The 12938-nt window shown below is 45.7% G+C and overlaps 1 protein-coding gene across 13 annotated transcripts in view; it reads right to left on the reverse strand.

The window, feature by feature from the left end:
- Positions 1–1066: 1066 nt before the first annotated feature.
- The window catches only part of PTPRT (protein tyrosine phosphatase, receptor type T), a 436407-nt gene continuing 424535 nt past the window's right edge, over positions 1067–12938 (reverse strand). For all 13 annotated transcript variants that reach the window (XM_027883323.1, XM_027883322.1, XM_027883316.1 and 10 more), the window contains 6 exons: positions 12367–12540; positions 9257–9388; positions 5482–5607; positions 3736–3899; positions 2747–2882; positions 1067–2056 (listed from right to left, as the gene is read on the reverse strand). In XM_027883323.1, coding sequence (XP_027739124.1) covers positions 2003–2056; positions 2747–2882; positions 3736–3899; positions 5482–5607; positions 9257–9388; positions 12367–12540 — 786 coding nt within the window. In that variant the 3' untranslated portion in view covers positions 1067–2002. The remainder of the gene's footprint in view (positions 2057–2746; positions 2883–3735; positions 3900–5481; positions 5608–9256; positions 9389–12366; positions 12541–12938) is intronic.

Genomic DNA, 12938 nt, shown 5'->3' on the forward strand with positions numbered 1-12938 from the left:
TTAAGACCATGACATTAAAGCCAAAAATCCAAAGCTCCTTGGAAAGAATCCAGGCTAGGAGGTTCAGCATCCTGTAAACCCCTTCATCTGCTTATCAGGAAGAAGATTATTACAGTTCCAAACACCCTTCCCTGGACTGGTGCAGCTCCTGGTGGATGGGAACTACGAGGTGAGGTACCTGTACGAGCTGAGAGCTGCTCCTGTCAGCTCTCACTTTCATCCCTCATTGCCAAGGCAAAGGTTTCTCTACTGAGGAAAGAATGATCATGAAGTGAAGCCTTTTGAACTTACAGACAGAACGAGCAAAATGTGTTGAATTTGTCACACACACTGAGAGCACAGAGCTTCCAGCACAGCCTCTGAATATTTACCTGAGGGTGGTAAGAAAGTGGGATTTCCATAAACGCTTACCTTCAATTTATCTTTTAGAAAGTCTGAATTTGAAGAAACCTACGTCCCAGAATTTCATTGACACAGAGAGCAACCTCATAACCGGCACCCTCCAGATAAATAAATGGCTAAATTCAAATACTAATTATGGTAAGGCCTTGTTCTTTCAATTATTTTTTTTTTCTGAGATTACCCTGCAGACCTTAGTGATTAACTACTTAAACACACTCTTTCAGAAAAGCAATTTCTTAGCTGCTACTAAGTCAGAGCGAGATCCAGAGCCATGGCAAAACACATCTGGTGTTTGTTTGGGAGGAGGGGAGTTGCACAGGCATTTTTGCAGGACGAAACAAAAGCCGTTTTGCTTAAGAAGAGAAGTTGCTGTGCTGGGCTAACACTTCTCTTTACATGTGTCAGAACAGGTTTCTGTGTATGTACATCACCTTTCCTACAGCTCCAATGGGTTCCCATTTTTGAAGCTTGTAGGGCCTGGAAATAATGAGGAAATCTTACCAAAACCCAATTTTAAGAACCTTCAGCTTTTAAACTCTTGAGCAGGAACCTTCTTTGCTCTCTGTTTGCACAGTGCCTAGTTCAGCAGGGTCCTGTCATGACTAGGGGTCCTAAGTTCTACAGCAATACAAATAATAAATAAAAAATAGTAATACATAGTATATGAGCAATAATACCTACTTTATACCCTGTTTGTGTTTTTTTCCTTTTTCAAAGACACACTGCACCCCAGCAAATACTTGAAAAATGCGGTAACAAAGTTACCAAAGTTGCAAGACAAAATGCAATCCGTTTGATGCAAATATTTAACCTCAAGGTTCAAGTGGCTGGGAAACTCATTTAGTGGCATTGCTTCACCAGCACCCAAAGGAACACAGACCAGAGAGATGTAACTGGTTCATGCACAGCCCTGGGAGTGGAGCAGAAACTGGGAGGAAACATTTGGGTGGAGGCAGTGAATCCATGAACAGCTTCTCATCTCCACCCTCTATTTTCATGCTTAAAGGGACTACTGTGTGGGAAGAGAATTCCAGCGTTGTTTTTCTCCTGTGTTGGCCTTTTCATTTGGAAAAACAAACAAAAGGAAAGAGATAAGGTAGACAAACCGTAATGAAATATTTCATGTATCCCCTATGGCTATCTCATTTTTCCCAAATGACTGCTGCATGAAATTAAAAAATTATAAGACTGGGATTTGAGAACAAAATTATAAATTAAAAAGCAGACATTTAAAAGAGAATTTCCTAAGGGTTTCATTCCTTCCCCACTCTGCAGCAAGCAGAGCAAAAATACAATCCAAAAGAGGAGAGAAGAAGTCAGAGGGGATTAGAAAGTCCAGTCTTTCAGCCTGTCTCCCATTTTGCTAATTTTTACAGTAGGTTATTTAAGAAGCAGTAGATGTTCCAATAGAAAGCAGGCAGCAGCACACACAGGCATTGTCTCCTCCTTCCAGCGAGGTCTGTGCAACCTCAGTCTCTTGCTCCAGGAAGGAGAGGTTTTCCTTCCCACACTTTTTACTGCCTTCCAGGGTGGGAGAGGGGAGAAGCGCCTGCCAGAGATTGGGGTCTGGCACATCCGAGGGTCCCCTCCCTCCTCTGGGCTAAAAGGAACTCAAGTATTCCAGTGCAACCTCATATACAAATTTATACTGTTCCTGCAAGAGAGAACAGAAAGAAATGGCATTAGGACATGGGTGAATTCTTCACAGCCTTGTTCTACAAGCAAAAATACCTCCTTCTCTCTTTCTTATTCCCGTTGGCAGGACCAGGCAAACATTGATTGCCTTTCTATGTGATCCTGAACAAGCACTGCTAGGAGATGGTATCATCAATGGAAGAGAAAAGCACTCAAAGAGACGGCCCCAGTATGGACTATTCATTATTCACCTCCACGCGTTGCTTTGGAGGCACGAACTCGGTGTGATCGATGGAGATGATTGAATTTAGGACAGTTTAATCTCCTGGGCTGCAGGGAGCAAGGCCTGGGGTTCGGGCTGCTCTCTCTCCGTGGTTTCAAGGCATGTCACACAGCACCCAGAACCACAGACTGTATGCACGGACAGGAGGACAAACCCCACCCCTTCCCACAGCCACGGTGCCAGCTCCTTGGGGTCTGACCTCCTGGAGCCAGCTGGGCACGGGAGACAGTGTTAACCATTTTGCCAGGGCATCCTTTCTGCTCAAAGAGAGAAGCAGGAGGATTCATTGCACATTATCATTCTGATGGCTTCGTGTTCTCATTCACTTTGATTCGCCCTGAACTAAGCCACCACAATTTTTTCCCTATCCTAAAGGCCCTGGAACACACCGGGAGGGGAAACACCCAGGAAAAAAACCAAGCTTACCAGTGACTCCACCATGTTGGATTTGTTATTCCGTAGAGTCTTCACTATGTGGAACACATCGATGATGTTCTGCTGTTGGATCATCTCACACACGCTGCAGATGGCACAGAAGGTGCCGCTGCGTCCCCCGCCGTTCCTGAGGGCAGGGAGGAGAGGTAAAGGCTGAGAGAGAGAGAGACAACAACTCCCCCACAGACACTAAGAAGGTCTGTAACTAGTCATGGACATTCAAGGGTTTCTGTGTGCCTAAAGGGGCTCCAAGAGAGCTGGGAGAGGGACTCTGGACAAGGGCATGGAGGGACAGGACAAGGGGGAGTGGCTTCCCATTGCCAGAGGGCAGGGTTAGATGGGATATTAGGAAAGGAATTCTTCCCTATGAGAGTAGAGAGGCCCTGGCACAGGCTGCTCAGAGAAGGCTGTGGCTGCCCCATCCCTGGAAATGTTAAAGGCCAGGCTGGATGGGGCTCTGAGCAATCTGGGCTAGTGGAAGGTGTCCCTGCCCATGGCAGGGGGTGGAGTGATGTGGTCTTTGTGGTGGTTTCCAACCCAAACCATTCTATGATTCCATGGAGACCTTCAGGGCAGGAGACCGGGATGGAAGGGCTAAGGGATTCCTGGCAGTGGTGGACAGGGAGGCCCAGGGACTGCAGTGCTGCTCCTCAGCACTCTGGGCTCAGAGCAGCTCTGTGGGCAGAGCTGGGCACGTGGCAGAGCTGCTTCGGTTCTGCCTGGGCTCCAGCCACGAGACCCACCTGCACAACAGGACACAGCAGAGCTTTCTGAGCTATTCCCCACCACAACCAGCAAAACCTCTGGGCCAGCACACTATAACACAGCACAGTATTCAACTTGAAGTGCACTACAAACCTAATTCCACTTCCCTTTCCCGAGCTGAAGCCTGGCAAACCACCAAAGTTCCAGATCCACAATCAGCGCTCTTCGGAGAGGCAAACCGTGTGAGGTTACAGACACTTTGCAGTCCTACTTACAGGCAGTGGACCACAGTCCGGCCGTCTCTCCCATCGTACTGCTCCTGCCACTTCTCCAGCCTCCTGACCACCTTGAGCAGGGAGCGTTTGGAGGGAGGGGTGTCCCTGTAGGCCGGCCAGCCGATGTACTGCAGGTGCTGCACGATGCGATAGCCGTCCTGGGGCTGCAACAGAGGGCACTTCTCACACACTGAATGGACCAGGGCAGGAGGAACAGGGACAGGGTAAAGCAGGGCACAGCTTAAGCTGTGCCAGGGGAGGTTAAGTTTGGACATTAGGAAGAAATTCTTTAGAGAGAGATCAGACATTGCAACGGGCTGGCCAGGGAGGGGGTGGAGTCACCATCCCTGAAGGTGTTTCAGAAGGGACTGGATGTGGCATCAGTGCCATGGTCTGGTTGACAAGGTGGTGTTGGGTCAAAGGTTGGTCTCGATGATCTCTGAGGTCTTTTCCAGCCTAGTTAACTCTGTGTTTCTGTGATTCTGTCATCATCCCCTCTGGAGCTCCTATCACACCCTCCACTCTGGGTACCTGATACGGTGTGAAAACAAGGACTTCTCCATACTCTGGATAAAAATTATGACTTCAAATATTGCAGAGCCAGGCAGGATCTAGGATCCCTTGTTTGGTTTTCAGAAGAAAGTTTCATCAGACTGTATGAACAGATTAAATAGACCAAATGTCTCCTTCCTGTGCTGGAAATAAGTTGTGCCATAAGAAGCAAAGGGCAGCCCTCAGAAACTCTCTGGGCACTGTGGAGGGAAAGAATCCTCACAGAGATGTTGGCAGTGGCCAGTAGTGCTGAACACAGAGGGCTGCGATCTCACAGCACCCACCCTGCCAGCCATGGCATGGACCAGCTCCATCCTGAGAGTCACAGAGACTCAGTCTGACCAGCTTTATGACTCCAAGGCTCTCCCTGGTTCAGAGGGAGTTGGCCTGGCATACAGGACAATGTCTAATAGCTAACTGATTAATCAATTTGTGTAGCTGGACACGAGGCTCCCTCTTCAGTGCCACCACTGAACGGCTGCACAAGCTCTGACCACACAGACATCGATGTGCTTGGAAATGTAATTTGTGGAGCCTGCTTCCATTTCTGATTAGAAAAAAAAAATGAAAAAGGAACAACAAAGGAGACATAATCAATCTGGGAAAACAACTAATGAGAGAAAAATCCCGTACTGAAGCTCTTTCCTGCAGCCCTGAAGTTGGATTGCCAGGGCCCAGTACACAGATAAACTTTGTTTCTATCATTTCAGCTGTCCTGGGGCTGAGGGATCCAGACAAAGAGTTGCTTACAGAAATGGCAGTTGCTTATTTATAGGGAAAACAGTGGCAATTGGGAATCCCAGTCTAGCCAGTAAACATTGCATCTGTCTTCAGAGACGCTGCCGAGTAGCTGACAGATGGAGAGCTGCTGACACTACCTCAGTTTATTTCCTACAATACTGATGCTCCTATATTGGCTACTAAGTGATGAATTGTTCTCAAATACACACAGAAAAATGCTCACCATTTAAATACAGATTTCCAGCTCATATCATCCACTTTCTACTTTCAGCCAAGAGTCCTTTAGCAACAAAGACTGATTAAATGTTAATTAAAGGAAGCAGCTGCAGTGGAATTTCGTTCCTAGGTGAGAGATTCAGCACCTGTAAACCACGAGTCTTGGCTCTGCCTCTTCCTCCTGCCTAAATACATTTCTGGGAATAACTGGGGAATGTGGTGTTTCAGGGATCTCACCCTGGCCATGTTGCAGATCCGGAATATCCGGTTGATGATGTCTTCATCGATGTCTGCTGAGACAAACTCCACCTGAATGGGGCCATAACAACAGGATGTCTTCTCTGGCCAGTACTGCATGCAGAGCTGGAGAAAACAGGACAAGAAACAGAAAGCCTCTTAATTATTAACAAGGAAATGCACAATCAGTCTTTTTTTTTAACTTATTTATAACCAGCTCAAAATCCATCACCAATCTTGTCTTACATGTCTTTGTTCACAGGAGATCTCATTCTAGCTGTAAAAACTTTTTATACCACGAATATGAAAATAAAAGGTATATTTCAGAACCTTTATTTTTGTATGAACACGATTTGGAACTGATTGAATTCTGGAGTCTAAAGGTGCAGAAAAGGTGGCTGACAAATGAAGCTGCTGTAGGGGTAGAGATTTAAAATGAACACTACAAGATTAGTGTCTGTAGATAAATTTAATAAGAACCACAGAGGTTTGGTGTTAATGAGGAAACAGTACAGGCACCATGGAAATTAATCTTAATTCAAACAAACTGGAATTTCTTTTTTCTGTGGGATGAACTTTTTAGCTTTGTGACTCTACCAGTGAGCAGGGCAGGGAGAATTAGTTTGTTCTGAGAGCAGGAAGAGCAACTCTGGTTTCAGGGTGAACCACGACCGAATCTCTGAAGTTTGTGAAGCAGGTTGGGAGCCCTTTTCTTGTGCTGATATTACAGAACTGAAAGGACAAAAAAGATCCTATGCACACAAATTACAATGTAAGTATTTAAAACCCATCTGGAAATAGATTATGGCGAAAAAATATTTTGCATGAGATCTCATTAGCAGTTTGTGCTGAGATTGTGTTTCTTTCTGTCTTTCTTTCTTCCTATTTTTAAGTGTAATTTTTCAGAAGTTTTGAAACCCCCAGATGCTCATTTCAACTTGATCTCGAGCTTTTCAAGTTCAATCACTGCCAGAAACAACGTCAAGTGTGTGAATGCTGCTGCATTAATTCTGCACTCCTTTGATCATATAGGATTGAAATTGGGTGGGATATTCACACAATCTTAGGCATCTTTGCCCTTGTTAGTTTTTCAAGATTAAGCAAGCCAACCAAGACCACACAAGCAAGTCCTTTGAAGGGTGTCTTTACTCTTCATTCAGACTTTCAAGCTGCTTAGTGATCTCCTCTCAAAGCATCTGTCCAATAGGCAGGAGACGTGAGCTGAGCAGGAGCTCCAGGAAACAACCTCAAGGTGCAGCAGAAAGCAGGAAAAGATTAAAGATCTCCTTAATATTAAAAATCTGCTTTTCCTAGAGCAGATCTGTGAATGGCCACACTTCAAGAAAGACATTGAGGGGCTGGAGAGTGTCCAGAGAAGGGAACAGAGATGGGAAAGGGGTTGGAGCAATAAGAGGGGCTGAGGGAACTGGGGGAGCTCAGCCTGGAGAAAAGGAGGCTCAGGGGGGACCTTCTGGCTCTGCAAGTCCCTGACAGGAGGGGGGAGCTGGAGGGGGGGGGCAGTTGGGCTCTGCTCCCAGGGAACAGGGACAGGAGGAGAGGAAATGGCCTCAAGCTGTGCCAGGCGAAGTTTAGATTGGATATTAGGGATCATTTCTTCACAGAAGGTGTGTCTAAACATTGGAACAGGCTGCCCAGGGCAGTGGTGAAGTCCCCATCCTTGAAGAGATTTAAAAGCTTTGTAGATGTGGCATTTTGGGGACATGGTTTAGTGGTGGCCTCAGCAGTGCTGGGGGAACAGCTGGACTCAATGGTCTTATTTTCTTCTTTCCCACCTTAAATGATTCTGCGATATCAAACTGCCACACCTTGCCCTGATAGCTCACAAAATACCAACTTAAAAAGCATCCTGAACTCCCAGTGCCACCTGGGTGTGTCAGCACTGGCTGCAGTCTCCAGCTGGTGACCCTGTGCTACAGGAACTGTCCAAGTGATGTTCTGCGCTTCCAAATCCCCCTTTCCGTGCCTACAGAACACATCAGAGAAACAAAACCTTGCTAGCAAAAAACAAAGCAGGTAAAGTCTTGTGCAGGAAGGTAGTCACGAGAACAGCACTGGTTGAGGCTGATAGGTTTGTGTTTTCCAAGAACCAAGTGAGAAAGCGTGTCATTTTTCAGAAAAAGCTGTGTTTTCCTTTGAAGTGTCAGGGGAAAAAAAAAAGAGAAAAAGATGAAATTTGCCTCTGGATTCAGTGCCAAGATGCAGAATCAAGGAGGGCAGACTGGAGAGGAGGCAGCAAATGCAGAGGATCTCAAGTTCCTCACAGGGTGGCAGGTCTCTGGAGGTCACCGAGAGAACCCACTGCTGAGCAGAGGCTGGGAATGGAACCCCACAGCACCCACCCTGACAGGAGATCCCCTCAAGGAATGGGGTGATTGGTTTCTCCATCACCATCAAAAAAAAAAAGAGACCAATAATTTCACTGCCTTCAAGTGTGGTAAGACAGAAGAGACAAATCAAAAATTAATCCATGAAGTGCCAGCTACTTGAGGGCTCCTCTTCTCTCGTGTTAACAAGTGCAGTAATGGTTGAATTAGCCATGCCAAATGCACTCTTCACACAAATTGCATGATTATGCCTTTTTGAAAGCTGTTATCTTCTGCCACTCACTAGCAAGGTGGCTGGAGACACCAGCACAGGAGGAATGGCAGCAGCTCCTCCCCAGCAGGCTCCAATCCTGAAAATAATGGTGTGTTTAGCAGCCAAAAACCAACTTACACATGGAATTAAAAAGAAAAAAAATAAATGCAAAGCACTGTGGTCTCCTAGAGAATCTGTGCAAAACACACTCCTCAGTATTAGAGAATTGCACTGGGAACCTCAGGGGAAGGATCCTTCCAATTATTTCAGCTCTCTTGGTTTTGTTCTCCTGGAAATGCCATATGAACAGGCAAGCGTGAAGCGCACTGGGAATGTGTTTTTTTCTGAACCAAAGACAGACAAAAATATGAAAGGGAATAGGAAAGGGAAGGAAATGAGTTTGGGAGGAAAATTTTGGCCCAAACCCACAAAGTATTTATCTAATATATAAAAGACTTATATAAAACATTCTTATACTTTTGAATATATAATTTTTTTATACTTTTATACATATAAAGCTTTGTCATACATTTATATGAAAGTATTTATCTAATATGTATTTATATATGTTTCAGCTTGGAGAAGACAAGGCTTTGGGGAGACCTTATAGCAGCCTTTCATTATGTAAAAGGAGCTTACAAGAATGCTGGAGAGAGACTTTTCAGAAGGGTATGGAGTGACAGGACAAGGAGGAATGGCTTCAAAATGATAAACAGTAGGTTTAGATTAGATATTAGAAAGAAATTCTTCCCTGTGAGGGTGGGGAGGCCCTGGCACAGGTTGCCCAGAGAAGCTGTGGCATCCTTGGACACTTCCCATCCCTGGAAGTGTCCAAGGCCAGGTTGGATGGGGCTGGGAGCAACCTGGGCTAATGGAAGGTGTCCCTGCCCATGGCAGGAGGATGAAACAAGATGGTCTTTAAGGTCCCTTCCAACCCAAACCCTTCTGTGATTTTATGATCCTTGTTAAGTGCAGTAAGAATCAGCTGCCTTAGAAGGAGCCAAGCATGTGGACTTACTCTTCATTATACCCCAAAACATTACCTATTACTTTCCAGTTCCCCCTCCTTTACTGGGGTGGGGAGACAGGGCACAAGAAAATGGCAGCAGAAACTCTCTGAAAATCACCTGGATTTGAGAAGGGAGTTACATGACAGACAGGATGAAGAATCACTCACCTGTGCTGCATCCATCTCATTCAGCATTACCACAGAGGAGCAGTTGTAATCAAACACCAGCCTCCAGAAGTCTGCGATGGTGTTGGGCAAAGGGTGTTGGGTTACAATAAAGGCAGCAGGTTGCTTGTGGCTCTAACAAAAGAATAAGATTAGTTAAAAAAAAAAAAATTCAATCAACTTTTATTCAAAGGAATATTATACCCAGGAGGCTCTGGCAAGGCAATCTGAGCCATTTAACCAGATTATACAAATCACATATCCCTCTCCTTGTTATCTCACTGCAATGAATGAGCAGCTCATAATGGGATTCTTTTGCTCCCAATGAAGACATTTCATTAAAGAAGTGTCACAAGAGCAGAGATTACCCAAATCAATTATTTATATTTTGAGACTCAGCAAATAATGCTAATTCTACTATTACTACTACTACTACCACTATCAGTAATATTAATAATTGGAAAGAAAACAGCTGGAAGCAAATGCTCTCCCTTTCTGCTGCGATGGCCTTGAGGAACTCCAGAAGGGATTAGCCCTGTCTGTTATTGCTGCCTGGGGATGGAGTGTGACAGAGGTGGCACATTTGGATCCCAGCCATCCTTTATGAGCTTGTGGGACAACAGTCAGAGGCTGTGACAACGGCATTTCATTTCTGATGCTATTCTTTCCCCTCAAAAAGGCCCCCTCTGACCTCAGTCTCCCCAGCCACGGAGGGGTGGGACTGTGCTCTTGACCTCTGTGGGGCCATGTTAGTGAATGTTTCTGAGGCTCCCTGAGATGAAAGGGAACAAGCTGAAAACTTTATCACCTTCCAGCCATGGCAGGCAACGCTTAAATGAGCCTAGAAACTGCACAGGCCTTTGTGCTGTACATCTGTGAAGCAGAGTTGAATCAAAAGGCACACTAATTCTGCAGGAAAAGAAAAGAAAAAAAAACCAAAACACCAAAATAAAAAGCCCACAGGATAAAATTTTGGGCTTAGACCAAAGAAACAAATAAAATTCTAAAGTATTAAGCTGGTCATTGTGGGGGAGGTTGCCTTTCCTCCTCCATGTGAGTCAGATGTGGGTGGAAGGGCTGAGGAGACCTTTTCAGGGAGGGGGAGAGGGTGCTGTGCACACTTTGCCCCTGCTTGTTTTAGGGGAAGGCGAGGAACAGTATTTCTTCTTAGCAAACCATTTTGCAGATGCAAACTTGACTTTCTAGTGGTTCTCCTAGGAAAGATCCTAAGGTCTGTTCACTGGAAAGGGACAGAGGACATGAAGAGGAAAGGTCAGGAGCCTCAAAATCTGCTGGGGGAGAATTCTTCCCCTCTGTGGGCAGCAGTAGCCCCTTGGCTGCATTCCCAAAAGCTGACTCAAGTCAGAAGAGGCTGGCTTTTAATGCTCTGCCTGAGACAGTCCCAGCTCAGCTGTAGCAGCTTCACACCCTGAGGGAAGGTTCAAATGGCTTTCTGTGCCCAAGGTTAATTTTGGTTGACAGATGGCCTTCCTGAGACACTTCATGCTTCCAAACACAGGCTGTCACCCATTCCAGGTGTACCATCACCCCTCCCTGCTCCACCACTTCTTCCATCACAGCTTTCATGTAATACACCAAGCGAGTCATATAAGATTTGGGGAGAAGTCCAAAACCAGAGACAAACATGAGAAATCTGTAAATAAAATGATCAGCACTGGGACTGTGCTGTCAAGAGTTCCCCAGCACGAGCCTGTCCTCACACAGTGAAAGAACTGACAGTGGTTCAAGGCAATATGGGATGGATGGTCTCCTGTAGGAGTTCATGCTGACTACAAGACTTCAGACACGAAGCTACTGGGAAAGAAAGGTCTGTCCTCAACAGGAACAGCTGAAAATGGGGGACTTTGGCTTTTCCCCTCTGATTATTATTTTCAAAAAAATTTGCTGATTTCTCTTTGGAAGGATAAAGGAGAGCCAGAGAACATCCTAGTGGCTGAATTTCTATGACAGGTAAAAAATTCCTTTGTGCTAAGAAAAAAAAAAAATTCATATGAATTTTGTGGGGAAGGATACAAGTCTTAGCAAAGGAATTGGAAGTAATGAGAGCTGAAATGTGCAAACATTCCCAGTCCCTAAGAAACCAGAGAAGAATACGTTGTGCTTCTTCAGAGCTGCAAAAGCACAAAACACACTTTAAAAAAAGAAAAAGTTTCTTTAGGCATGTTTGTAATGAAAACATCACAATCTTACTGAAAAAATCTAAAATAAATTCGGTGACCAATGGGCTGAACCTCTTAAATGCAGTAGTATCACTGTTTCCCAAAGACTGAAGAGCAGACAACATTAAAAAAGACTGATCCTGTCGTTGCTGGGGGAAAAAATGATGACATTTCACCCTGGATCATATTTCTCCTTACTCCAACTGCAATAATTAGTGGCTTTAAAGACATCTCTGTCCAAAGGCACCACAGCAAAAAGAAATCATCAACATAATTCACCCTCTACAGATGACCTGTGCTGGGAGATTCGAGCCTATAAACAAAACAAGGCAAAATGCCTTCAGACAGAGTCACATCAGCTCAACTCATGTCCTTCAGCCTGAAAACATTCTGCACATCTGATCCCTGCAGTCCCACATTCTTAACTGCACAGGCTCTAATCAATCACCTGCTCCACACTGCAAATTATTCTTTCCAAAGAGCTGAGCTGGCAAACTTTTCCCTTCCCAACGTATGCAAAAACCCAGAGCATGGGAAGAGCTGTGCCACCACTTCTTTGTGTCTCTCTGTGATCCCACCTCAGACTGCAAGCTCAGGAGCTCCTCTGCAAAAAAATTTCTACCAACGTGATGCAGAATGAGTGTGTGTGATAATCACAGCCTAGATCATAAAGAATCACAGAATCAACCAGGTTGGGAAAGACCTCTGAGATCGAGTCCAACCTCTGTCCCAACACCACCTCATCTACCAGACCATGGTAAATGGCCTTAAACACTCCCATTTCTGGGAAGAAGAGGAAATTCATGTTTGGAGACGCCAGACCCAGAATCTACAGGTCAGTAAGTTTTTTGGCTTCCGATCCCTTTCCCCCAGAAAATTATCCCGAGAAGCCATGAAGACAGAGCCCGCAGGGGAAGTCAGGGCAGTGCTTACATCCATGAGCGCAGCATTGATGTAGTTGCTGGATTCCCCATCCACAGAGATGAGGAAGGGCAGGCAGCGGTCCAGGGGCAGCACGTCCATGCAGCGGTTCTTGTCGTGGTTCCTGGGCAGGAGGCCGATGCTGCAATCCTCCGGCCGCACCCGCGGCGTCACGATGTTCAGAGTCTGCCAAGGCCCAGGGCAGGAGGGGGAGAGAGAGGGTAGGAACAGGCTGAGTGTCTTGGCATTTATTTCCAAGAAGTGTGCCTTATGCAAAGTACGGTTATTTTAAGTGTACATCTGCAATAATTGAGGGAACCACACACCTCCCGACCATTTCCAGCTCTAAAACCCCAGAGCAGTCAGACAATATTCCTGCTCTTTCCTGGAGGCTGGAAATAGCTGTCACAGGTGCAAGTTGCAGCTCTGAGCTCCTCACTCCTCCTGTTTCTCCCATTCCTAGGCTGGGAGCTCTCATCCTCCTCCCTCTGCAAGAGGGTCCTGTGTACCTTGAGTATTGACTCACCCAGCAGGTCAGACTGGGTTCAAATCCTCCCGTGATTCCTCAGTCAAACTACTGATTT

Source organism: Empidonax traillii, unplaced genomic scaffold, assembly GCF_003031625.1.
Source record: "Empidonax traillii isolate 1590-97213 ecotype Southwest subspecies unplaced genomic scaffold, ASM303162v1 scaffold124:size1682992, whole genome shotgun sequence".
NCBI lineage: Eukaryota > Metazoa > Chordata > Aves > Passeriformes > Tyrannidae > Empidonax > Empidonax traillii.